At 41.5% G+C, this 24,622-nt stretch overlaps 1 protein-coding gene across 1 annotated transcript in view; it reads left to right on the top strand.

Annotated features, from left to right (window-relative positions):
- rngtt (RNA guanylyltransferase and 5'-phosphatase) overlaps positions 1-24,622 on the top strand; it is a 377,232-nt gene that overhangs the window by 149,542 nt on the left and 203,068 nt on the right. The window contains exon 11 of the mRNA XM_078212481.1: positions 8,432-8,596. Within this exon, the coding sequence (XP_078068607.1) occupies positions 8,432-8,596 (165 nt within the window). The remainder of the gene's footprint in view (positions 1-8,431; positions 8,597-24,622) is intronic.

Raw genomic sequence — 24,622 nt, 5'->3', positions numbered from 1 at the left:
ATATAGCCCCTGGTTGCTTATACTCTCAAAATAGAATCTCTTTCCTAGTTCTACCTATGTCATTGGTATCCAGGTGAGCCACGGCAACTGGATTCTGACCCTCCCACTGAAGGTTTCTCTCCAGCTCAGAGCAGATGTCCCAAACCCTGGCAATGGGCAGAGAACTAAGCCTTCAGGACTCTCGCTCTTGATTGCAAATGCTGTGTCAATCCCCCTGACCATACTGTTCCGTACTACCACTACATTCCTATTACCTTCCCTGCTAGAATGTGTTCCTGTACCACCTTGCCATGGCCCGTTCACTCATCCAACCTATAGCCACCAGTTTAGTCCTTACAGTTTGCCTTTCAACCTGTTGGACAGTTGCAAGGACTGAAGCTCCTCCATTTCCACCTTTTTGATCCTCATACCTGCATCACTTGTACATAGAACATAGAACATTACAGCGCAGAACAGGCCCTTCGGCCCACGATGTTGCACCGACCAGTTAAAAAAAAAACTGTGACCCTCCAACCTAAACCAATTTCTTTTCGTCCATGAACCTATCTACGGATCTCTTAAACGCCCCCAAACTAGGCGCATTTACTACTGATGCTGGCAGGGCATTCCAATCCCTCACCACCCTCTGGGTAAAGAACCTACCCCTGACATCGGTTCTATAACTACCCCCCCTCAATTTAAAGCCATGCCCCCTCGTGCTGGATTTCTCCATCAGAGGAAAAAGGCTATCACTATCCACCCTATCTAAACCTCTAATCATCTTATATGTTTCAATAAGATCCCCTCTTAGCCGCCGCCTTTCCAGCGAAAACAATCCCAAATCCCTCAGCCTCTCCTCATAGGATCTCCCCTCCATACCAGGCAACATCCTGGTAAACCTCCTCTGCACCCTCTCCAAAGCCTCCACATCCTTCCTGTAATGTGGGGACCAGAACTGCACACAGTACTCCAAGTGCGGCCGCACCAGAGTTGTGTAGTCATACGCTCTTGTCCCTGACCATGGACCAAATCAGATTACCTATCTTAATGGGTGTGACTGCCTCCTGGAACCAGGTCCAGTTACTTACTTCCTTCCTGATGTGCTGTATGCTCTGGCCTCCAGCTCAGTAACCCTGAGCCAAAATTCCTCCAGCTGCGCTTACTTACGGCAGATGTGTTTTCCTTGGATTACACTGGCGTTCACGAGCTCCCACAGCCGCCATACATTGCTAGTCCTGCCACCTTTTATAGCATTTAAGTAATCATTTTAGTTATTCAATTTTAACTAATGTCTCTAATCCTGCCTCTGCTTATATTATTATTTCAATAAATAATTATTCTGGTTGAAATTCCCCAATTAAGATAAATAGAAAATGCTCATCAGCCAATCTAATAAGCTTTATTACTATTAGTAAACCTTACTCCCACTAATGCAAACCTTACAGTTACTAGTTACAATAGTTTTGAAAAATAAAATAGTCACCAACCAATCAGCCAACTGTTTTTTTCAAAAATATATACATAAATCGGTGAGAACATTACAATCTTTCCAAAATGGCCATCACACAAAAAATATTTAAGTTCTTTACATACATCAAGTAACAAGTAATTCTGAGATGCTTCAAACAATAAAAGAAACGTTTCAGACATTTTACAGTGGTCTTACAAATGTTGCAAAGTTATTTTCAAGCTTGTCTACATAAAACAAGTTGCATTCCGAGGTGCTTCAGTATGACTGAGATGCTTGTAATATTCACTGAATGCATTCAGTGAGTCACAGTGGCACAGTGGTTAGCACTGCTCTCTCACAGCTCCAGGGACCTGAGTTCGATTCCCGGCTTGGGTCACTGTCTGTGCGGAGTTTGTACATTCTCCCCATGTCTGCGTGGGTTTCCTCCAAGTGCTCCAGTTTCCTCCCACAGTCCAAAGATGTGCGGGTTAGGTGCATTGGCCATGCTAAATTGCCCCTTAGTGTCCTGGGATGCGTAGGTTAGAGGGATTAGTGGGGTAAATGTGTGGAGCTACGGGGATAGGGCCTCGGTGGGATTGTGCTCGGTGCAGACACGATGGGCCGAATGGCCTCCTCCTGCATTGTAGGGTTTCAATGATTCTATGATTCAGCCCAAGGGTGTTCTGCTCCCCTCAGTTCACTATGGTTAAAAAATCAACTTTTCTTGTAATGTCACATTTTGATTGTTCTCGATGCATTTGGGTCTGCTCTGGGGCCACGGCTTGGGATGAATTGAATAGCTCTTCTAGGTACCGCTATCTGTTTCCAAGTCTTCCTCTCTGGGATCGAGTTGGTCGCTAGGTAACTGAGTCTGTCACAGGAACCAAAGACATTGACTTCAGTTTTCACAATCTTTAATTGGAGGAAATATCTGCTCATCCAGTACTAGATGATGGACAAGAGGTCTGATAATTTAGACTATGGTGAAAGAGTTAAGAGAGATGGTGCTGAGGTAGAGCTGGGTGCTGTCAGTCTACATGTGAATGACACCCAGACCGGAGGGTCTGCCTAAATGTTTTTGTTTATGTCTCTGGGGTTCAAAAGTCAAAGCTTTGGCTATATGTCTTACTGGAAAGAAAGGCATTTACATATGTTTGGAGTGGAAACTGACAAAGGAAGAACATTCTCTTTTTAAAGTGAGAGCTCACAAGTTAAAGGAGCTAGTCTATAAGATAAGTTCAGATGTTAGTAGACGTGGCATGCTTTGTTTTTCCATATTAGGAGTGTTATGAATAACAGTGTATCCTGATCATTTATGTAAAATAAACCTGTTGCTTGTCACAAAAAGCGCCTTGTCTTGAGTGTTTCTCAGCTATTGTCTGTAAGATAGGAGTCAAGCACACATGCACATGCAAGATTACAATATCCTGTACACAGAAACTGGGATCTCATTGTTGTGGTGTCCGAGGTCAGGGTGCTGTATGGCTAGGATAGTAAAGCTAAATTCCTGATCATAGGGAGATGCTGTTTGTGCTAAATCCAGGAAAATATCTAGTATAGCAGGAAGTCACTTCTGAGTCAGAACTGCAGCAGTATGATTCACGTGAATAATTTAAATATCAAGTCTGATTCTTTACTTACTGCCAAATGTTGAACTTTAATCTGTGCATTGTGCTTCCCCATCCCTGTTTGCCTCACATGTGCAATTAAAAAAAAAGTTGCCTATTACGTGCATATAATGTTTCAAGGGCTGAGGGATCCTTCCATTTTGGCTTGGTTATAGCTTTGGTTTTGTACTTAGCTGGCAACAGCCTCAAACTCCAAATGCAACTGTGGCCCTGGGGATTAACATCTGCTTCTGATTCGTATCCTGTAACAAGAAGGATCTTGAGCTCTGTTGTGTGAATGCAACTGCTTAATTGAGCGGAAACCAAGATCATCCAACCTAAAATATTAGGTTTCCTCAGGGTTGAATCACAGTGTTGCTGATTTTTTAAATATATAGCAGGTTGTTTTCAATCTAAGTATAAGGAACATGCAAGCCAGTACTTGCATGTATTAAATATTCTTTCAGCATTTTTCACAATGTTTACCAACAACAACTTGTATTTAGATAGCATCTTTGAACCGAATAAAATATCCTAAGGCGTTTCACAGGAGAGCTATAAAAAAATTTGATGCACAGTTTTAAAGTGATTTTAAGGTAGATGACCAAGAGCTTGGCCAAAAGAGTAGGCTTTAAGGAGCATCATAAAGGGAGGTGGAGGTGTCTAGTGAGGAAATTCTAGAGCTTGGGGCCTTGAAAATGCAGTTGTTTTCAATGATCACAGGTTGCTTACAGCACCCAGTTTGTTGGATCGGCTTTTCATATCCCTCACTTATCGCAACATTTGGGTGCTCTTTTCGTTTCATATGGGATAGGGTGTGCAAGTATAGGATTTCACTGAATTTGTAATCTTGGGATATGGCAGTAACTTGGAGGCTTTCAATTAATAATTTGGAGATATGATTTCAAATTGCACCATGGCAACTGGGGAATTTAAATTCCGTTAATTACTGCCATTGGATTTTTATTTGAAAGTTATTTACTGATGACCATGAAGCTACTAGATTCTTGTAAAATCCCTTCCGGTTCACTAATATTTTTCAGTGAAGAAAATCTGCCATTCTTTTCTGATCTGGCCCATATGTGACTTCAGTCCCACAACAATGCTGTTGACTCTTAACTACCTTCTGAAAGGCCTAGCGAGCCACTCAGTTGTAATCAAGAAGTCAGCTCACCACCAACAATTTAAAAAAAAAATCATTGTTAATAGCCATAGACACCTTTCTGCTGGTCAGGGCTTCCTTTTAGGAGCTTTTCGTAACTCAAGACAGAATAGAAATTTACCAGCAAGTTTGTGTGATATTACGAATGCCAACTCGCATTGCAGGCAGTTGTTAGAAATAAAGAACAAAGAAAATTACAGCAAAGGAACAGGCCCTTCGGCCCTCCAAGCCTGCACTGACCATGCTGCCCGACTTAACTAAAACCCCCTACCCTTCCGGGGACCATATCCCTCCATTCCCATCCTATTCATGTATTTGTCAAGACGCCCCTTAAAAGTCACTATTGTATCAGCTTCCACTACCTCCCCGGCAGCGAGTTCCAGGCACCCATCACTCTGTAAAAAAAACCTGAAACCTGACCACATGACCTACATAAATGTCATTGCATTTACTTTAAACTTTGAGTGCCTATAGCTGAGTATCTTTGCTCATGATTTCATGCCAGCAGATGTATGTGAAGTTCCAGCAATTGGGAGTCCACTGCAAACTGGCCAATGAGCAAAACTAGAGACGGACAGAGTGGAAATCAAATATCTTCACAGATTCCACTAGTTACTGTTGGTGTTACACTAGAAAGAAAGAGTCAACATTTCAGTGGGAAGAATTTCCGTCAAAATCTATTCTGATGAAGGGTCATAATGAATCTGAAACATTGACTTTGTTTCTTTTCATAGATGCTGCTGGACCTGTTGAATACTAACAGCATTTTTTGTTTTTATTCAGATTTGCAGCGTCTGCAGTATTTTACTTTTTGTAGTAACTTACTAATTGCTCTAATCATAATACTCCTAACACTTCGATTCTCCTCATAAGCAATGGTAATCCAGTAACTTATTGATGGCCTGTATATAACTGGTATTGGTATTATAATACCCTGATATCTTTCTTGAATGAGAGTAGTAATCTTATAACACGCATACATTCATCTTGTAACTGCAGCCATAGTTCCATTCCACAAACACGACAGAACTGGACTTAACACGACAAAATGAGCAGGTACAGACTGACCTGAATCTGGGTTTGGGCTGTTTCTTACATAGTACGTCATCTTAAACTGAGTTCAGCACCAACATTTCAAAATCACTAATACAAATGTTCCGATGAAAATTGCAGATCTGAAAGGTGTTTCTTTCTTCACAGAGACTGCCAGACCTACTGAGTATTATCATTATTTTCTGTTTCTTGTTCCAAATCACTTCCTGGGTTCAGATTCCGTCAGGGAGTTTTCATTGAATGGTAACAGTTGCAGGACAAAGGAGGATACTTAGTGCATTTTATTGTAAATGATAGTTTAGTCTGTACATGAATAACAATTTGTAGGAAAACATCTCATGAACCTTTCTTTTCTCTTCCCGCCTTGGCTCTTCCAATGAGAATGTTTGGTCTCCGATGCGGAATTTTTGCCACTATCCGGCAAACATGTACTTCGCACCGTTGATAGACCAGACAAGGCTTTTGGAGTTTAAAATTGACCTTTCAGTCAAGCTATAGCAAGGAAGTCTGCCTTCCAGAAGGTGGCGTACAGACTTGCTGAGTGATGCATGGCATGGGTAGATGTACTGTTGCTTATTTTACAAGTGATTTGCATATATCAATCAGAAATGCACATTTGTTCTGAATCATTCATATCCACTTACACCTAATAGTTCTGATTACTTCATGAATATAGTTAACCAGTTACAGTTGCTATATGCTTGTTTAATTATAATGATTAATCACCACATGACTACATCACCCAAATATCGACACCTGCTGTTATGGCTACCACACTATGGTTACCAGTGTTCTCATCCCCCGTACCTTGGTCGGCCTGTTTTTGTGCAGTCCATCTACAAGTGTGAGAACATATTCACAGCAGCTTCCCAGGGGACTGTGATGTACTCAATTTACAGGGGAACTCGGCTGCATTCAATGATTTTAGTGCTTTGGATACAAAAATTTAGCCCCTCGAGCCTGCTATGCCATTTAATATGATCATGGCTGAACTCACCTTGGTCTCAACTCCACTTTCCTGCCCATTCACCATAAATGCTTACTAATTAAAAATCTGTCCACCTCTTCCTTAAATTCACTCAATGTCCCAGCATGCTCTGGGATAGTGAATTCCATAGACTCACGATCCTTCGAGATAAATAATTTTTCCTCATCCTAAAACTATGACCCCTTGTTCAAGAGGGAACATTCTCTCCATGTCTACTTTGTCAATCCCCCTTATCACTGTGTACACCTTAATTAGATCTCCTCTCATTCTTCTAAACGCCAGGAAGTATAGGTCTAAACTGCCCAATCTCTCTTTGTAAGACAAACCCCATATCTCTGGAATCTATCTAGTGAAGTATCCTAAACTACGCTGTGGTAAATGTCAGCTGTTAATCTTTCCTGTTCCCTCTTTAAGGCACCAATAGTGGATAGTGGAAGGTGGCCGCAGTCTTGGCCATCCTTCTTTGCTGGCAGCACACAATGGTCGTCCATAGGAGAAATATCCTTGTGCCAATGGTCATCCTTATTCTAGTTACTTCCCACCGATTAGTTAGACAGTTCAGCGCTGTTCCTGGGTTCGATTCCCGGCTTGGGTGACAGTCTGTGTGGAGTTTGCATATTCTCCTCGTGTTTGCGTGAGTTTCCTCTGGGCGTTCCGGTTTTCTCCCACAGTTCAAAGATGTGCAGGTTAGGTTGACTGGCCATGCTAAATTCTCCCTCAGTGTACCCGAACAGGCGCTGGAGTGTGGCAACTAGAGGCTTTTCACAGTAACTTCATCGCAATGTTAATGTAAGTCTACTTGTGACACTAATAAATAAACTTTAATATGATTACTCGCGTTCGATGACTGGTGAAGGTTACTCGGTCTGATATCCAGATGATCGGTTCCTTTATCCATTCCCCTGTTGCTCCTTGCGTAGTTGAGCTGACTGCCTGGGCTGCAGGCAAGTGTCACCATCCACATACACTGTTGGTGTCTCCTGTGATTTCACAAGTGTCACCAGGGAAAACAGGAACCTGTGAAAACATCAATATTGATCCCCATCAGTCGGGTGTTTGAGTCCTTGTACATCTTTAATTGAGTATAATGTTTCCATCGACTTCCCGTCTTTGTATCAATGAGTGAGCACCTATTACCTGTCATGATGAGTCCATGCCACCGCAGTTGGCAACCGCTACGCTCGCCCTACCTTCACCATTACCCTGTCACCAACTTGTGGTACTTTTGATTTTTCAAATTGGTCTCGCTCTAAATCTCGCACTGCCTGTCTATCTCTCACTTCCTTCTTAATCGTATACAGCTCCTTGCTCAGTTCTCTCACATGGCCTTGGATCCTGCTTTTAAGTGGATCTACACCTGCTCCCCCGATACGATTCCTTCATGTAATTGCATGGCTTGGCCAGTCATTAACTCGAAAGGTGTGAATCCAGTACTCTGGTTTTGGGTGGCTCGTAGGCGCATCAGGATGCCTGGCAAGACCATTGCCCAACTCTCCCCGGTCTCTGAATGCCTTTACTATGGATATTTTAAGGGTCCGTTTCATTCACTCAGACATTCCAGTGCCTCACTTTAACAGCCTCCATCTCCTTACTGCCTGTTATTCTACCAATTGTTACCATTTTACCCACAGTAAAGGTCACAGGTTTCGCTCACCCATTCACTGATGGCTCCACTCAAACACCAATCTCAGTCAGTTGCTGCTACTTTTCCTGGTGTGCAGAAAATGCTGGACTCTATGCCCATCCTACTCCCCCTTTCCCCCCCGCCCCTCATTCTCCCTGATCCTTGTGCTCGAGCCTTAATTTGCTCAATTGAAATTTCAAGATCTAAATCAACATAATTTTGCTAGGTTAGGGATTTATGGGCCATGATTAATCAGCCATGATTGAATGGCAGAACAGACTCGATGGGCCAAGTGGCCTAATTCTGCTCAAATGTCTTATGGGCTACAGACCAGAGGTAGTTAAAATAGTGTCGAAGTACAGATCAGCCATGATGAATTGAACAACAAATCAACTTTTAGGGGCTGAACAGCCTGCTATCATAGATGATGATCTATGATCTATATGTTCTGATGTTTCAATATCATGAGAAGACTACAAAAAGAAGTGGATAAAAAGCAAATGTTTCTATTTACAAAACAAAAGTAATTAACTGTTGGACTAACATTTTAAATTTGCTTTCCATGTAGGGCAAGCCAGTTGGTGACTGTGATTTTAATGTTCGATTGAGCTGTATTGAAAAGGAGATAATACAACCACGGCATGAAAAAATGAAGAGTGGGCAGATTGATAAGACAAGGGAACCATTTAGTGTGCGAAACAAGCCATTCTTTGACATCCATGCTGCAAGGAAGGTGAATAATCATATTTATACAATTATGTTTGTTTTTATTCTTCATCTACCTTTGATCGTTCAAGTAAGAAAAATATATGTCTTAGGACAGCACTTTTATCCTGTATGATGATGCTGAAGTACTTAATATATAAGCACTGTTGGTCAAACTATTTTAACTTGAAAATATGAAATTCTTTTTTTCCATTGACAATGGCCTTTCTGTATCCAACAATTGATTGCTCCCAAGCTTCTGTTAATTCCACTCTGAATAGGCCACTTGTCTTGTACTAGCCAAACTTTTGATGTCATGCGATGGCCGAGTAGTATTATCTCTAGACTATTAATCCAGAAACTCAACTAATGCTCTGCGGACCTGGGTTTGCAACCTGCTATGACAGATGGTGGAATTTAAATCCAATTAAAAAAGAAATTTTGAAATTAAGAATGTACTGAATACCAGAAAACCATTGTCGATTGTCGGGTTCACTTTAGGGAAGGAAATCTGCTGTCCTTACCTGGTCTGGCCTACATGTGACTCCAGACCCACAGCAATATTGTTGACTCAGCTGCTTTCAGGGAACTAGGGATGGGCAATAAATGCTGACCTGCTAACAACGTCCATGTCCCACGAATGGATAAAAAGTCTTTCCTCCTTTGTGACACAGCAACTTCCTAAGTAAGAAACGTGCTGGGCAATTGAACTGCTATAGTACCACTTGTACCCCTAGGGTACCTCTAGGGTAATGGGAATTACCCTAGAGGTAGTAGTGTGATTGACATTCTGTGTCTCTCTCTCTCATCCTAAAGTGGCTTACCACCAAATTGTGGATTGCTATCTGTGATCTCTCTTGACATACCAAAAACTGAAAATAGCATTGAGAATGTGCATGACAGTTGTGCTTAATGTATTATGCAACTGTTGAATAATGGAATATTTGATTAAGTTGACAATGATGACAAAATCTGGACCATGGACATGAGAGGTCAGATGCGATTTGGGACCTAAGATGAGTAGGAACTCCATGTGGAGTCAATGGTGCTTTGTGTGACTTTGCATTTGCTCTTGACATGCCTTGCACTTCTTGATGACCACTTCAATGTCATTGTTCGTACTCAACCAATGGATGGTCTCTCTTGAAAGTCTTCTCGTCCTATCTATGCTTGTGTGAGTAATTATGTTGTTGAAGAATATCAAGTTGAAAAGATTCCAGTTTGATAACCTACCTGTCTTTAAAAATGACTCCCCAAGAGATGCCTAGCGCCTCCCATTAAGCAGTGGTGTAGTGGGAAATTTTGAAGTGCAGCAGCTCCAGGAAAATGTGCTGACCATATCATTTTATTGTTTTCCTATGTATTAATGGGGTGGCATGGTGGCACAGTGGTTACCACTGCTGTCTCACAGTGCCAGGGACACCGGTTCGATTCCTGATTTGGGTCATTGTCAGTGTTGATTTTGTACATTCTCCCTGTGTCTGCGTGAACAGGTAATGTCCGAATACCCTTAAAGATCCTGGGATGTTGGTTCTTCCCCAGTTACAGCCTTTTTACAACTGTGTGTGCAAGCTGCATTGGCACAACCAAGGTTAGTCAACCTGTCCTTGGCATTCTTAACATCCATTGGTGTACTCCCCACAGACATTGCTAGCGTTTTTCTAGGGGCATATCGCCAGAACAGACACTTCGTCAGCATTGTAATTTTTTTCAGGCAAAAGGCATTCATCTGAAATTAGCATAGCAAACTCAACAATAGACTAAGCAATGGCATCATGGTCTGCTGAGGTTTCATCACCACAAACTCTCAAAAACTTGATACCATGACATTTCTTGAATTTCTGCAACCAATGTTTCACAAATTTCCACAATAAGCCTGATTCCACACTTGTGCTAGTGGGAGAAGCTGCACTTGTCCTTGAGTCCTCTGCCGATCGGTGGCATTGCATTGTTGTGACATATCATGTTGGATCCCAGTGCATCAGGAGGGAGGTCTGTGTAGTCTGACAAACATGAATGCTGACACCCAGCTTGTTAGTAATCTTGAGTGCGTTGGTGTTATAATTAAGTTTATTTGATTGAATCTTCACTTACATTCTGTAGTGCTGTTTAGAATTACTTGTGTGCAATTTAACAATGGTCATAAATCCCAGGGAATGAGTTATCCAGCTTCCTCCACTTAATCAGTGAATGCATTGATTACAGAAGTAGATGACAATTTAAGCTGATCACAGAGAGAAGCTGTTGTCGATTTGCCAAAACCTGGTGGCATTTCAGCTGACCAATAATAGTCTTTGTCAAGAATGTGCAATTGGTCTATCAGAGATGCATAACTGGATTAGACTGCAGAAGCTGAATGAGAGCCTTTCAATGACATGATTGTGACCATTCGATTTACTAAATTATCAACCAGATTGGTAAGAAACTGCTGATGGTTGATGCTGGGAGCATTCTAAACTTACCCTGCATGACTGCAGCTTTGGCCTTGAGAGTTTTGATGCCAAGTTGTTCTTTCAGTCCACACAAAAACTGTATGCTATAATGGATCAGTTTGTCCGCATAAGCAATTGTTCTAGTGTGTTTCTGCAAATGCTCTGAGGGCATGCCGAGTTCATGTAATGTGTCATACGTCAGAGCTAAGTCTAAGAGAAACTGTTTTGAGGAAATTCCTTTTAATAGACCTTGTGTGAGTTTGCATGTTCTCCCTGTGTCTGTGTGGGTTTCCTCTGGGTGCTCCAGCTTCCTCCCACAGTTCAAAGATGTGCAGGTTAGGTGGATTGGCCATGCTGAATTGCCCCTTAATGTCCAAAGATGTGTAGGTTAAGGGGATTAGCGGGATAAATGTGTGGGGTTACGGGGATAGGGCAGAGGGTGGGCCTGTGTAAGGTACTCTGTCGACTTGTTGTGCAGTGATGCGAGCTTTCAACAATTTGTGTTCTACAACTTTGTTTTCTGAGAGATTTTAAGCATGCACTCTGGCTGGATCAATTGTATGTTGCTTGGCACAAATGCCATTCGTCCGAACGTCTTGATCACTTGGGGCGTGAAAAGTGATAATCTGTTGATATTTGTACACACTTTACACCCAGATTTTTCATTCTTACAGTCTGGCATTTGTGTTGTGCAAAAGGTACAGATCAATTTGGAGAACATCTTCAAGTTCAATGCCAGTGAAGTCAACTTGTAGATCTAAGGATATATCTTCTGTTTTTGCTGGGTTAGGCAATCTGCTAAGTGTATCCAATGTGTTCATCAAATTACCTGACTTGTCCTGAATCTCTGAGTTATAACCTAGAATCTTTATAAAGAGACATTGCGAACTTGGCAGTGCACTGATCAATGGTATTCGCCAAAACATCTCCTGTGATTTGGGTCTGTCTCTACCACAAATCCTTTGCCAAATAGATAGGTATGAAAATGCATAATTCCAAATGCATATACTCCCAGATCTCTGTGCGATGTGGTGTCTATCTCCAGGGTAGTTGACTCCCTAGGATTGTGAAATTGCAATGTTGGTGCTCCTGATAATGACTATTTGAAGCAATTCTGAGAAACAGAATTAATCTGCATTTGAAGAGGCAGGGATTAATTAAGAACAGTCAGCATGGTTTTGATAAAGGGAGGTTAGGTCTGACCAACTTGAATTTTTCAAAGAGATGACCAGAGTGTAGATGAGGGCAATGCATTTGACATACTCTTCTTGGACTTCAGCAAGGCTTTTGACAAGGTCCCACATGGGAGACTCATAGCAAAGGTAGCAACCCTTGGATCCAAAGAAATTTGACAAATTGGATCCGTAATTGACTGAGTGGCAGGAAGCAGAGTGTGATGGTTGAGGGGTGTCTTTTGGACTGGAAGGCTGTGTCCAGTGGGTTGGACTTTAACGTGGTGTTGTTAGACTTCTTACTGTGTTTACCCCAGTCCAACGTGGCATCTCCACATCCAGTGGGATCCCTCAGGAATCAGTGCTGGATCCCATGCTGTTTGTGATATATATGAATTATTTAGACTTGAGTGTAGGAGGGTTGAGCAGTAAATTCGTGTATGATATGAAAATTGGTAGAGTGCTATATAGTGAGAAGGATTAGGCATAGATTATAGGAGGATATGGTTACGATCAGATGGGCTGATCAGTGGCGAATGGAATTCAATCCGGATTAGTGTGAACTGATGCATTTGGGCAGGACAAACAAGACAAGGGAATACACGATGAACAGCAGGATCCTGGGAAGCACTGAGGATCAGAAGGACCTTGATGTGCATGTACACTGGTCCCTTAAGGTAGCAGGGCAGGTGGATAAAGTAGTTAAGAAGGCATATAGTATACTTGCCTTTATTAGTGGAGCATAGAGTTTGACAGCAAGAAGGTTATGCTGGAACTATGTAAAATGTAGTCAGGCCACAGCTAGAGTATAGTGTGCAGTTCTGGAATTCACATTAAAGGAGGGATCTGATAGCACTGGAAAGGGTGCAGAGATTTACCAGGATGTTGCCTGAGCTGGACAGTTTTAGTTATGAAGGAAGATTGGATAGACTGGGGTTGTTTTCCCTGGAGCAGTGGAGACAGAAGGGGGACATGATTGAGATGTATAAAATTATGAGGGGCATAGATAGAGTAGACGGGAAGATTAAGGTAAGGGGCAGGAAGAGAGGATATGAGGAAGGATGCTGGAAGGCATAGGTCCTCATAACATTTAAGTATTTAGATGTGCACTTGCGATGCCAAGGCATGCAAAACTATGGACCAAGTACTGGAAAATGGGATTAGAATAGTTGGATGGTTTGTCTTTGACCAGCAGAGACCCGATGGGTCAAAGGGCGTTTTTCTATTACTGTTGACCTCTATGACTATGGCTTGATAATGTAACTCATGTTCATTGTGGGTAATCGTTAATGTTTAAAAGTTTGTTGTTGTACTGAAGTAAAGAGGGAGGGTTGTTATGTATTGTAAAGCAATACATCTCTTGTGTTTAGTTTCATGATGTGCTTTGAAGTGACCAGAGGCATTCGTGGGTTTATATCTTTCTTGTATATTGGACTTCAATCAGGCAACACCTTGTAAGTAAAGCTGCATTGGTTTGTTTAAGTCAGTAAGAAGTCTAACAACACCAGGTTAAAGTCCAACAGGTTTATTTGGTGGCAAAAGCCACTAGCTTTCGGAACTAGCTTTCTGACTTCTTACTGTGTTTACTCCAGTCCAACGCCGGCATCCCCACATCTTGTTTAAGTAATCCAGGGTGTGGCACCTCAGAAATTCCATGTTTAGAGGTCATCATGGACAGCATGGTGGCACAGTAGTTAGCACTGCTGCCTCACAGTGCCAGGGACCTGGGTACGATTCCCAGCTTGGGTCACTGTCTGTGTGGAGTTTGCATGTTCTCTCCGTGTCTGCCCGGGTTTCCTCCGGGTGCTCCAGTTTCCTCCCACAGTCTGAAAGGTGTGTTGGTTAGGTGCATTCACCTGAACAGGCGCTGGAGTGTGGCAACTAGGGAATTTTACAGTAACTTAATTGTAGTGTTAATGTAAGCCTTCCTTGTGACAAATAAACATTAACTTTTACTTTACTCATTAAAATAGTTTATGCAGAGGACTTTGAACTAATCGAGAAATAATGAACAGTTTTAGAAGCAACTTTAAACGTTTGGAAATAATTAAACTTGAGAAGATATGACTATCCATCCTCAGGTAAAAGGGGATCTACACTTACTAAATCTTCTGGATACCTTGAATTATAAATTGTTATGTCATGATGTATCATCAGTGTAAGCTGACTATTGGGCTAGAATATCTTTCACAGTGTAGTCACCATATTAATGATTTGTGCGCTAACCTTCAAATCAATTCATATTGTAAGTACTTTTATAAATGAAAATGTCAGCTTTCAGAGGGAAGGAAGAAAGTATTTCCCCATTGGTCAAATTTAAATCGGTTCAAGTACTTTATGCCAATGTCGTTTTGTCCATTTAATATAACAGGATTTTCATTTTGAATGAGAAAAATTGAATCTGTACAATCCGAAAGTAGTTTAATGTTTACTCCAAATGCTGAGGTTAAAAATAATAGCTCTGGGAAGGGATGTGGATGAGTAAATATGCAAACGGTACTGCTCTTTTAATCCAATTCCTGTGAAGTCACATGTTTCTCTTTCTCTGTACTGTTTTGTTTGTAATATTTAAGTTAACTACTTGTAAGTTTTTTTTTATTGTTGCATTACCAGCACAGGTAGAAACAGAGGTGTAATTTGATACTTGACTATTCACCTAATTAGTAGTTGTGTATAATTGCTTCACTGAAATGCCTACTGAAACAACATATTAACTTTTAAAGTGGAATCTCTTTTACTATGTGGGTGTACAATATTCTGTGTGAATACTAATAATCTCCAAAATTATTTCTAAATCTTTTATGTCCTCTTACTGGAGTAGCATGAACTGTCTCATCTGCTCCCTGAATGATGCATGCTACAGGAATTTGAAAATTGCATGTTTTGGAAATGTGTAAGAAAGTTTCAATGGAGTCAAATAAAGCTAAGCTTCCCTAGCCAGCTTGCATTAGGATTTCAATTTAATTTAACCGAGTCAGTCTTGACACTTCCTATGGGAATGCTTTGCTACCGAAATAGCAGCAGAGATCGATATAATTGATTTGTATGGCTCTGATACTTTTATTACTTTTTGTTGGAGTCTAAAGCATTCTTGATTGTATTTTTCTCTCGTGCATTATTGTGGGCCTTTGTCGTTCAGCTCCATTTGCTTTCAGGAAATTTCTACAAATGTTTCTCACTTCCACCATATGGATAAATAACACCTTTAAAAATATGCGTCCCTGACTCATCCAGTTCAGTCTCTGCAACTAACTAGTGAAAGTATTCGTATGTTTAGCTGAATACTGATTATTCTGTGTCTGCCATCAACTCAGTTGATACAACTCTCACCTCTGAGTCAGCAAGTTGTTGGTTCAAGCTCCACTGAAAGACTTGGGTAACGAATGTAGGCAGATACTTTGATGCCGTCTTGCAGCAGATGGGACATTAAACCGAAGCCTTGATTGCTTGTTCGGGTGGATTTCAAAGAATAGGAGGTCTCCTTGTGCCCGTGCCAACATTTATCTCTCAATCAACATCTCTAAAACTAATCAGCTCTGATGAAGGGTCACCCAGACTCGAAACGTAGACTCGATTCTCTCTCCACAGAGGCTGTTAGACCTGTTGAGGTTCTCCAGCATTTTCTGTTTGTGTTTCAGATTTCAGCATCCGCAGTATTTTGCCTTTATCTAAAACTAATTAGTTGGTTTCAACATTTCATTGTATAAATCAATCTTCTGCTTGTTCCCCATACTCTTTACTAGTACTTTATTTTAAGCTACAGTCCAATGCCCTGTTAAAGTCAACTCTTTCTTCAATGTAGTTTGTCAAGAAATTCCACTTCCCAACGGACCTCTATGTGAATATTTGTTTTTTGAACCTCCATTAATTCTTCTTGAAATCTTAATTTAGTGGTGGCTTAATGCCATACTTCTCCAGTGGAGACGATCTATCACTATCATCTATCACTTTAGAATAATTCCCCGTCATGCCACCCTCTTAACTTTCTCAGCCCCAGAGCAATGTTCTCACTTCTGACATTCTCTTTATAACTGGACTCCTCATTCCTGGTTACAGTCAATGTAACTGCATTTTCTTTGTTTTTAGAATCTTCTTTAATTGGGAACATAAACCTGTATACGACACTCCTGACTATGACTTAACACCTTGTACAAGACCAACATTACTTTCCTAACTTTGTAGTCTGTATTATTGATGCAAAACCAAGGATTCTGTTGCTTTTTTTATGCCTATTGATTTTGCCACCTATGTATCTTCAACCCAAGATCTTACTGGCTTTTTTAAATTCTTGCCTTCAAGTGTTCCTCAGCTGAACACAAAATGAGCCTGCTTGAGCCATTCATTTAAAAATATCCTTACGTTTTAGTGCTAAGGCATTGTCTCTAATTAATATTGAGTTTATACTCAGGAATATTTAATCGCCAGTCATTCCCAAGCTGCAACCGAGTTTGTGTTAGCAATTGCATACACAGGATTACATAGGATGTACAGCACAGTATCAGGCCATTCAGCCCAACTAGTCCATGTTGGTGTTTATGTTCCATTTGTGCCTCCTCTCATTTTTTCACTTCCAAATCTATCACCATATGTTCTCCCTCATACGTTTTTCTAGCCTCCCCGTAATTGCATCTATACTATTTGCTTCAACCACTCCCATCCTAACTATTCTTTGGATAAAGAAGCTTTTCTCTGAATTCTCTACAGGAATTCTTGGTGACTACCTCATTTTAATGGTCTCTCACGCTCTTCTCTGCAAGTGGAAATATTCTTCTTGTATCCTCTCTATCAAAACCTCTGCATTTGTATTTTCTATTTCAATCTGACTGTAATTACTCGATCTTAATTTTTGTACTCTGCATTAGTTGGGATTCAATTGGTCAAACACCTTTTCCTATTATTTGCCTCTTGATTTCTTCCTTATTCTTGTTTAAACCCTTATTGTCAGTATATAAGACCTTACTTTTTCTTGCGAAGTGCTTATTGATTCCAGCTGCGCTCCACCACAACCACCAATGCACCACCCTCTACTGATACTAGTTCAAACCCTTTCTTGCAGCTGCAGTCGTTCTCTTAAGGATTTTGGGCCAAAATCTGCTCAGTTATCGAATTATAAAATTTTCCAGTTTGTGAGGAACTATCACGCCTGCACTGACTTGGAGAGAGCAACCTGGTCCCACTTCTCTGCTCTTTTTTTTCCCTTCTATCCTTATTTCCAATTATTTATTAATATACCTTTTTAAGCCTTGATGCTTATTGCTTCCATCACTATTTCTGGTAGGTCATTCCACATTCTAATAACCCTGAATTCCAAATTTTTGGGTAACTTTTCTGTTCCGCCTTTTGCTTTTGCTTTTTTAAATGTGCTTTTTTCACCCTTAATGATTGTGTCAAAACCACTTATAATTTTGAACAACTATGTTAGACCTCTCACTGTTATGTTGAAGGGAGCTCAAGCATTTCTCATTTGTTCTTGCAATTAAACCCATTCTTCCCAGGTTTTGTAAATTGAGAGTAAGATCAGGGATTCATGGGTGCAAACCAATAAAATTCTTCTTTAAACAGGGAGTAATCAGTACATAGAATAGTCTTCCAAGAAGTGCATTGGAGTCAGAAACCCTGGAATTTTTGAAAGAAGTAATCAGGTGCTGAAAATAATGGAAACTTTAGATTATCTAAAAGTAAAAAACTGCGGATGCTGTAAATTTGAAATAAAATCATAAAATACTGCAAATACCATGCGGGTCTGGGAACATCTATGGAGAGAGAAAAAGAGTTAACACTTAAGGTCATGACCTGAGTTCTGATGAAAGGTCATAATCTGAAAAGTTAGCTCAGTTTCTCTCTCCACAGATGCTGCCGGTCTGCTGAGTGTTTTCAGCAAATTCCGATCTTATTTCAAACTTTAGAATATGTTTGGATGGACGACCTTCTTGATCTCTAGCTATCTTGTGATATTAGTAAGTCTTTTGATATCTATCTTAAAGTCAATCAGAACTGGGCACTGTATTCTGACTTTATTCTTTCACTGCATGTATGCGTCGCTCCCAAGGCCAGCAATCTTTTGCTCATTGCTCATTTCCCTTCAGAAGGTGGTGGTAAAGATACATTCATAGTGATATTAACTAGGGAGTTTAAAGATTTTGACCCAACAACAATGAAGGAAGAGCGGTATATTTCCAGGTCAGGATGGTGTGCAACTTGGAGGGAAATTTGCAGGTTGTGTTGTTCCTGTGTCTGTTGTCCTTGTTCTTGTAGTTGGTGGAGGTTGCAAATTTAGGTGCTGTTGAAGAAACCTTGGTGAGTTGCTGCAGTGCTTAATGTAGATGATACACTCTGCAGCCAACATATACTGGTGTTGGGGAGAGTGAATAAATTATTTAACTAATGATCTGTATAGGTTTAGCACTCCCTCATTGATTTTATAGTCCATGCAACTTGATAAGACCCTGAATGTATTTTTTGTAGCTTTATCAACTTGTCCTCCCATGTTTAATGATTTGTGTGTCGATGAAGGTAGAGCAGTTGGTGTCATATACATGGATTTTAGTAAGGCGTTTGATAAGGTCCCCCATGGTCGGCTCATGAAGAAAGTAAGGAGGTGTGGGATAGAGGGAAATTTGGCCGATTGGATAAGTAACTGGCTATCTCATAGAAGACAGAGGGTGGATGGAAAATTTTCAGGCTGGAGACCAGTTATCAGCCGTGTACCACAAGGATCAGTGCTTGGTCCTCTGCTATTTGTGATTTTTATAAAATGACTTGGAGGAGGGAGCTGAAGGGTGGATCAGTAAATTTGCGGATGACGCCAAGATTGGTGGAGTAGTGGATGAGGTGGAGGGCTGTTGTAGGCTGCAAAGAGACATTGATAGGATGCAGAGCTGGGCCGAAAAATGGCAGATGGAGTTTAACCCTGATAAGTGCGAGGTGATTAATTTTGGTAGGACAAATTTGAATGCAGATTACAGGGTCAAAGGTAGGGTTCTGAGGAATGTGGAGGAACAGGGAGATCTTGGGGTTCATATCCACAGATCTCTGAAGGTTGCCACTCAAGGCGGCCTATAGTGTGTTAGCGTTTATTAACAGGGGGTTTGAGTTTAAGAGCCGTGGGGTTATGCTGCAACTGTACAGGACCTTGGTGAGACCATATTTGGAATATTGTGTGCAGTTCTGGTCAGCTCACTATAAGAAGGATGTGGAAGCACTGGAAAGAGTGCAGAGGAGATTTACCAGGATGCTGCCTGATTTGGAGGGTAGGTTGAGGAAAGGTTGAGGGAGCTAGGGCTTTTCTCTTAAGAGCGGAGGAGGATGAGAGGCGACTTAATAGAGGTTTATAAAATGATGAGGGGGATAGAGTGGACGTTCAGAGACTATTTCCTCGGGTGGATGTAGCTGTTACTAGGGGGCATAACTATAAGGTTCGTGGTGGAAGATATAGGAGGGATGTACGAGGTAGGTTCTTTACTCAGAGAGTGGTTGGGGTGTGGAATGGACTGCCTGCTGTGGAGTCGGACACTTTAGGAACTTTCAAGCAGTTATTGGATAGGCACATGGAGCACACTAGAATGATAGGGAGTGGGAGAGCTTGATCTTGGTTTCAGAAAAGGTTCGGCACAACATCGTGGGCCGAAGGGCCTGTACTGTGCTGTACTGTTCTATGTTCTATGTATGTTACCATATCTGTAATGCTAATCCTTCTCCGAACTAATACGAATGCCCCAAAAAAACTTTAGCTTCTAAAGTTTGTCTTTAACTATGCATTCAACTCATTAATTTGATTGTTTGTTTTCTAGATAGTGGATGGCAGTGATAGCATTTCTGAGAGAAGCTGTTAGCTCCTGCTACATGTAACCTAATTTGCATCAATCTTATGATGGTTGAACAGTGAATTACCATTTGTGATGGCACTGTAAATCCCTATGAAATTGAAATAGAGTTAGTTAAATTATTAGAGCACCATTAACATTGCTTACATCAATGGTTATGGTATGCCATTGAGTACTTTTTTATTAATTCATGGGTGTTGCTGGCTGGGTCAGCATTAATTGCACATCCCTATTTGACCTTCAGGAGGGGCTGGTGAGCTGCTTTCTTAAACTGCTGCAGTCCATATGGTGTAGGTATACTCGCTGTGGGTCAAAATCCTGGAACTCCTTCCCGAAACTCTACATTAGTGTTTCCCTCCCTCCCTCCCTCCCTCTCGGACCAAAAAAGGGCACAGATATTACAGGTCAGAAAGTGACATGATACCAACGGATGCCCTGATTCGTGAGTAAGTCCTGGTGGGTATTTCCAAATCATATTAAAATGAAACTCATTGTTTAGGCAAAGTTAGGGAATTGTTTGTTTTATTTTCTTTTAAATCTTAAGGTTTTTAAACTTAAAGGGTTTAGCCATGGCAGGAGGGCTCAAAGCTGTGGTTTGCTCTTCTTGCTCCATGTGGGAGTCCGGGCATACTTCCAAGGCCAGCATGTGTGCAGGAAGTGTGCCCAGCTGCAGCCCCTGGAAGCTTGCGTTTCGGAGCTGGAACGGCGGCTGGGGACGCTGTTGGGCATCTGTGAGTCTGAGAGCATTGTGGATAGCACATTTCGGGAGGTGGTCACACTGCAGCTGAAGGGACTTGAGGAAGGATGGAAATGGGTGACCACCAGGCAGTCCAAGAGATGTAGGCAGGTACTTCAGGAATCCCCTGGGGTCTCGCTCGCAAATCGATATTCCATTTTGGAGGCTGATGTGGAGCGCTGAAGAAGGGTCATTGTTAGCTCTACTCTTTCCACAGATGCTGTCAGACTTGCTGAGATTTTCCAGCATTTTCTGTTTTTGTTTCAGATTCCAGCATCCACAGTATTTTGTTTTTACTTTAGTGGGAACAGCTACTAATGCGAAAATATACAGAAGAACAATGGGGGGGTGGGGAGGGGGATTCAAAAAGGAAATGGGGAGGGTGCAAGCCCAGCATGTTCCCTTCAGGTGGTAGGTAGGAATAACAAGCCCAGAGAACCATGGATGACCAGAGATATTCAGGATACAATGAGAAGGAAAAGAAAGGCTTTTAAAAAGTACAAGGGGAACAAATCAGGGGAGCCATTAGTGAGGTATAGAAAGTGCAGGGTGGAGCTTAAGAAAGCAATTAGGAATGCAAAGAGGGCATATGAGAAAGCTCTGGCTAGTAAAAGTAGGGAAAATTCCAAGATATTCTATAAGTATATCAACGGGAAGAGGATAACCAGGGAAAGAGTAGGGCCCCTTGAGGATCAAGGGAGCAATCTGTGCGTTCAACCAGAAGACATTGGTAGAGCATTGAATGAATACTTCACATCCATCTTCACCCAAGAGAATGAGGACGATGGTATGGAATTCAGAGAGAGAGACTGTGTGAGGTTCTTGAGTGATTGCACTGGAGGGGGTGTAGAGGAGATTCATCAGGATGCTGCCTGGGATGGAACATTTAAGTTATGAAGAGAGGTTGTGTAGGGTTGGGTTGTTTTTGTTAGAGCAGAGAAGATTAAGGGGCGACCTGATCAAGATTATGAGAGACATGGACATGGTGGATAAAGAGCAGCTGTTCCCCTTCGTTGAAAGGCCAGTGAAGAGGGAACATAGGTTCAAGCTGAGGTGCAGGAGGTTTAGGGGGGATGAGAGGAAAAACCTTTTTACCCAGAGGGTGGTGACAGTCTGGAATGTGCTACCTGGGTGGGTTGCCTCATGTCTTTTAAAAAGTACCTGGATGAGCACTTGGCACATCATAACATTCAGGACAAGTGCTGGCAGATGGGATTAGGCGGGAGTTCAAGTGTTTCTCATGCATCGGTGTGGACTCGATGGGCTGAAGGGCCTCTTCTGCGCTGTATGATTCTATGATTCCTAACAGCAGTGACAGTGAAGGAATGGCGATATATTTCCAAGTCAATATGGTGTGTGGCTTGGAGGGGAACTACTAGGTGGTGGTGTTCCCATGTAACTGCTGCCCTTGTCCTTCTAGGTAGTGTTACGATTCAGGTCAGAAACTCCAAAGTATTTTATGGAACCCATCTGGATTATAAGTTTTGCACCTTGAATTTTGTTAGGATAAGCATGATATGTTTTATCTCAGGTATGATTCAAATGACCCACTAGGAAGCTTTTATCAAACAAAGTTTATTTAAGAAAATAGTTAAGATGTATGGAAAGAAAATGATCAATTAACTTTTATCAATTACAAACAAAAGCAAAACATGTATAACCCTTAACAAATATATCTAAAATGTTCCAATCAAACAAAACTCGTACACAAAACCCTTCCACAGGTTTAACACAGCAAAGACTAATGCTCACGTGATACTTGAATTGAGTCCTTTGGTTGGAGAATTGAAAATTCTAACTTAGACCATAAGATATAGGAACAAAATTAGGCCATTCGGCCCATCGAGTCTGCTCCGCCATTTAGACATGGCTGATATGATTCTCAACCCCACTCTACTGCCTTCTCCCCGTAGCCCTTGAACTCCTTATTGATCAAGAACCTATCTATCTTTGTCTTAAAGCCACTCAATGACCCGGCCTCCACAGCCCTCTGTGGCAATGATTTCCACAGGTTCACCACCCGCAGGCTGAAGAAATTCCTCCTTATCTCAGTTTTAAAGGATCATCCCTTCGCTTTGAGGTTGTGCCCTTGAGTTCTAGTCTTTCCCAATAGTGGAAACATCCTCCCCACGTCCACTCTATCTAGGCCTCTCAGTATTCTGTAAGTTTCAATTAGTTCCCCCCCTCATCCTTCTAAACTCCATCGAGTATAGACCCAGACTCCTCAACCGCTCCTAATATGACAAACCCTTCATTCCTGCGATAATTCTTGTGAACCTCCTCCAAGGCCAGCACATCCTCCCTTGGGTATGGGGCCTTCTCAACCTCGTAATTGCTAGAGCAGTTTGCAGTCAGAACAGCTTCCCAGAACACCAGAGTCTCTGGTCAAGCCACCAATAGCAGATTCACTACTTCAGCAAAGCAAGAAGTCTTGCTTTCACCTAACCAACAGAATTTCCAAAACCAGGAAGAGCAAGAGAGAAAGAAACGCCGCTTTCAGCCTGATGTCCCTTCTAAAACAAATTCTGCAGCCAAACAGAAAATGAAATCTCAAATTCACAAGGAAGAAAAAAAACTGTCCAGAACACATGACCTTCCGCCAAACAATGCAGGGTCATAAAACAACCCAGAGTAAAAATAAACAAACCCCATTTAAACCACTGAAGGAGCAATAAAAAGTCTTCTATAGACAATTCGACAACACTCGGAGCTGAGAGCTGCAGAGAACATGGTTTATAAAAACATCTTTTAAAGGTACACTAACTTCAGAATAGTACATAGTATATAGAACAGTACAGCACAGTACAGGCCCGTCAGCCCTCGATGTTGTGCCGAGTTTTGTCCAAAACCAAGATCAAGCTATCCCACTCCCTATCATTCTGGTGTGCTCCATGTGCCTATCCAATAACTGCTTGAAAATAGTCATGGGTTTGGAAGGCACTGTCTAAGATGTGTTCCTGCAGTGCATCTTGTAGATGGTACACGCTGCTGCCACTGTACATCAATGGTGGAGGGAGTGAAAGGGGTGCCAATAAAGTGGGCTACTTTGTTCTGGATGGTGTCAAGCTTTAGTCTTGTTGGAACTGCACCCATCCAGGCAAGAGGAGAATATTCCATCACATTCCTGACTTGTGCCTTGTTGAAGGATGGTGGACAGGCTTTGGGAAGTCAGAAGGTGAGTTACGCACTGCAGGATTCCTATCCAGCTACCCTATTATTGGAGCCACAGTACTTATGTGGCCAGTCAAGTTCAGTTTCTGGTCAATGTTAACTCCCAAGATTGTTGAGTGTTGAGAAATATGTTGCACTGAGACTTTCTTATAAAAATGTATTACTTCATTTAATAATTGTTCCTGTGATGCACCTTGAGATATTTAACCACATTAGAAGTGCTTTATAAATACGTATCTGAAGAACATTTATGCCTTTAGCAAAACAAAATGTCTCAAGATACTTAAAAGAATAGGAATAATTCTTGGATACTGAGCAGGTATCAGAAAGAAGTATTGAGAGAGATGAAGTAAAACAATGTGTTTTGCTGCCAAATTTTGGTTTTGTCTTCTACTTTCTCCCAAGTACCTAATCTGACAACTTGGAATTAAGCAAACAACTAATCAATCAACCCTTTCTGCCTTCACGTTGCCATTTCATCACAGGGTGCTGCTGCACTGCAGCTCACCACCACTCTCTCAAAGGTATTTGGAGATGGACAACAAATGCTAGCCTAACCAATGATGCCCACATTCCATGAAAGAATAAAAGAAGATTTTGATATAACCAAGCATGAGATGGTGTATTTTGGTAGAAGAATAAAATGACCACCTACTCCTTTGGAAATAATAGTCTGAAAAGCTTAGAGTTACAACAGGATCTTGGGATACAGATTCATTA

This window comes from Mustelus asterias, chromosome 5 (assembly GCF_964213995.1).
Source record: "Mustelus asterias chromosome 5, sMusAst1.hap1.1, whole genome shotgun sequence".
NCBI classification, from domain to species: Eukaryota; Metazoa; Chordata; class Chondrichthyes; order Carcharhiniformes; family Triakidae; genus Mustelus; species Mustelus asterias.
The sequence above is the reverse complement of the archived record's forward strand: the minus strand, read 5'-3'. Positions and strand labels throughout refer to the sequence as shown.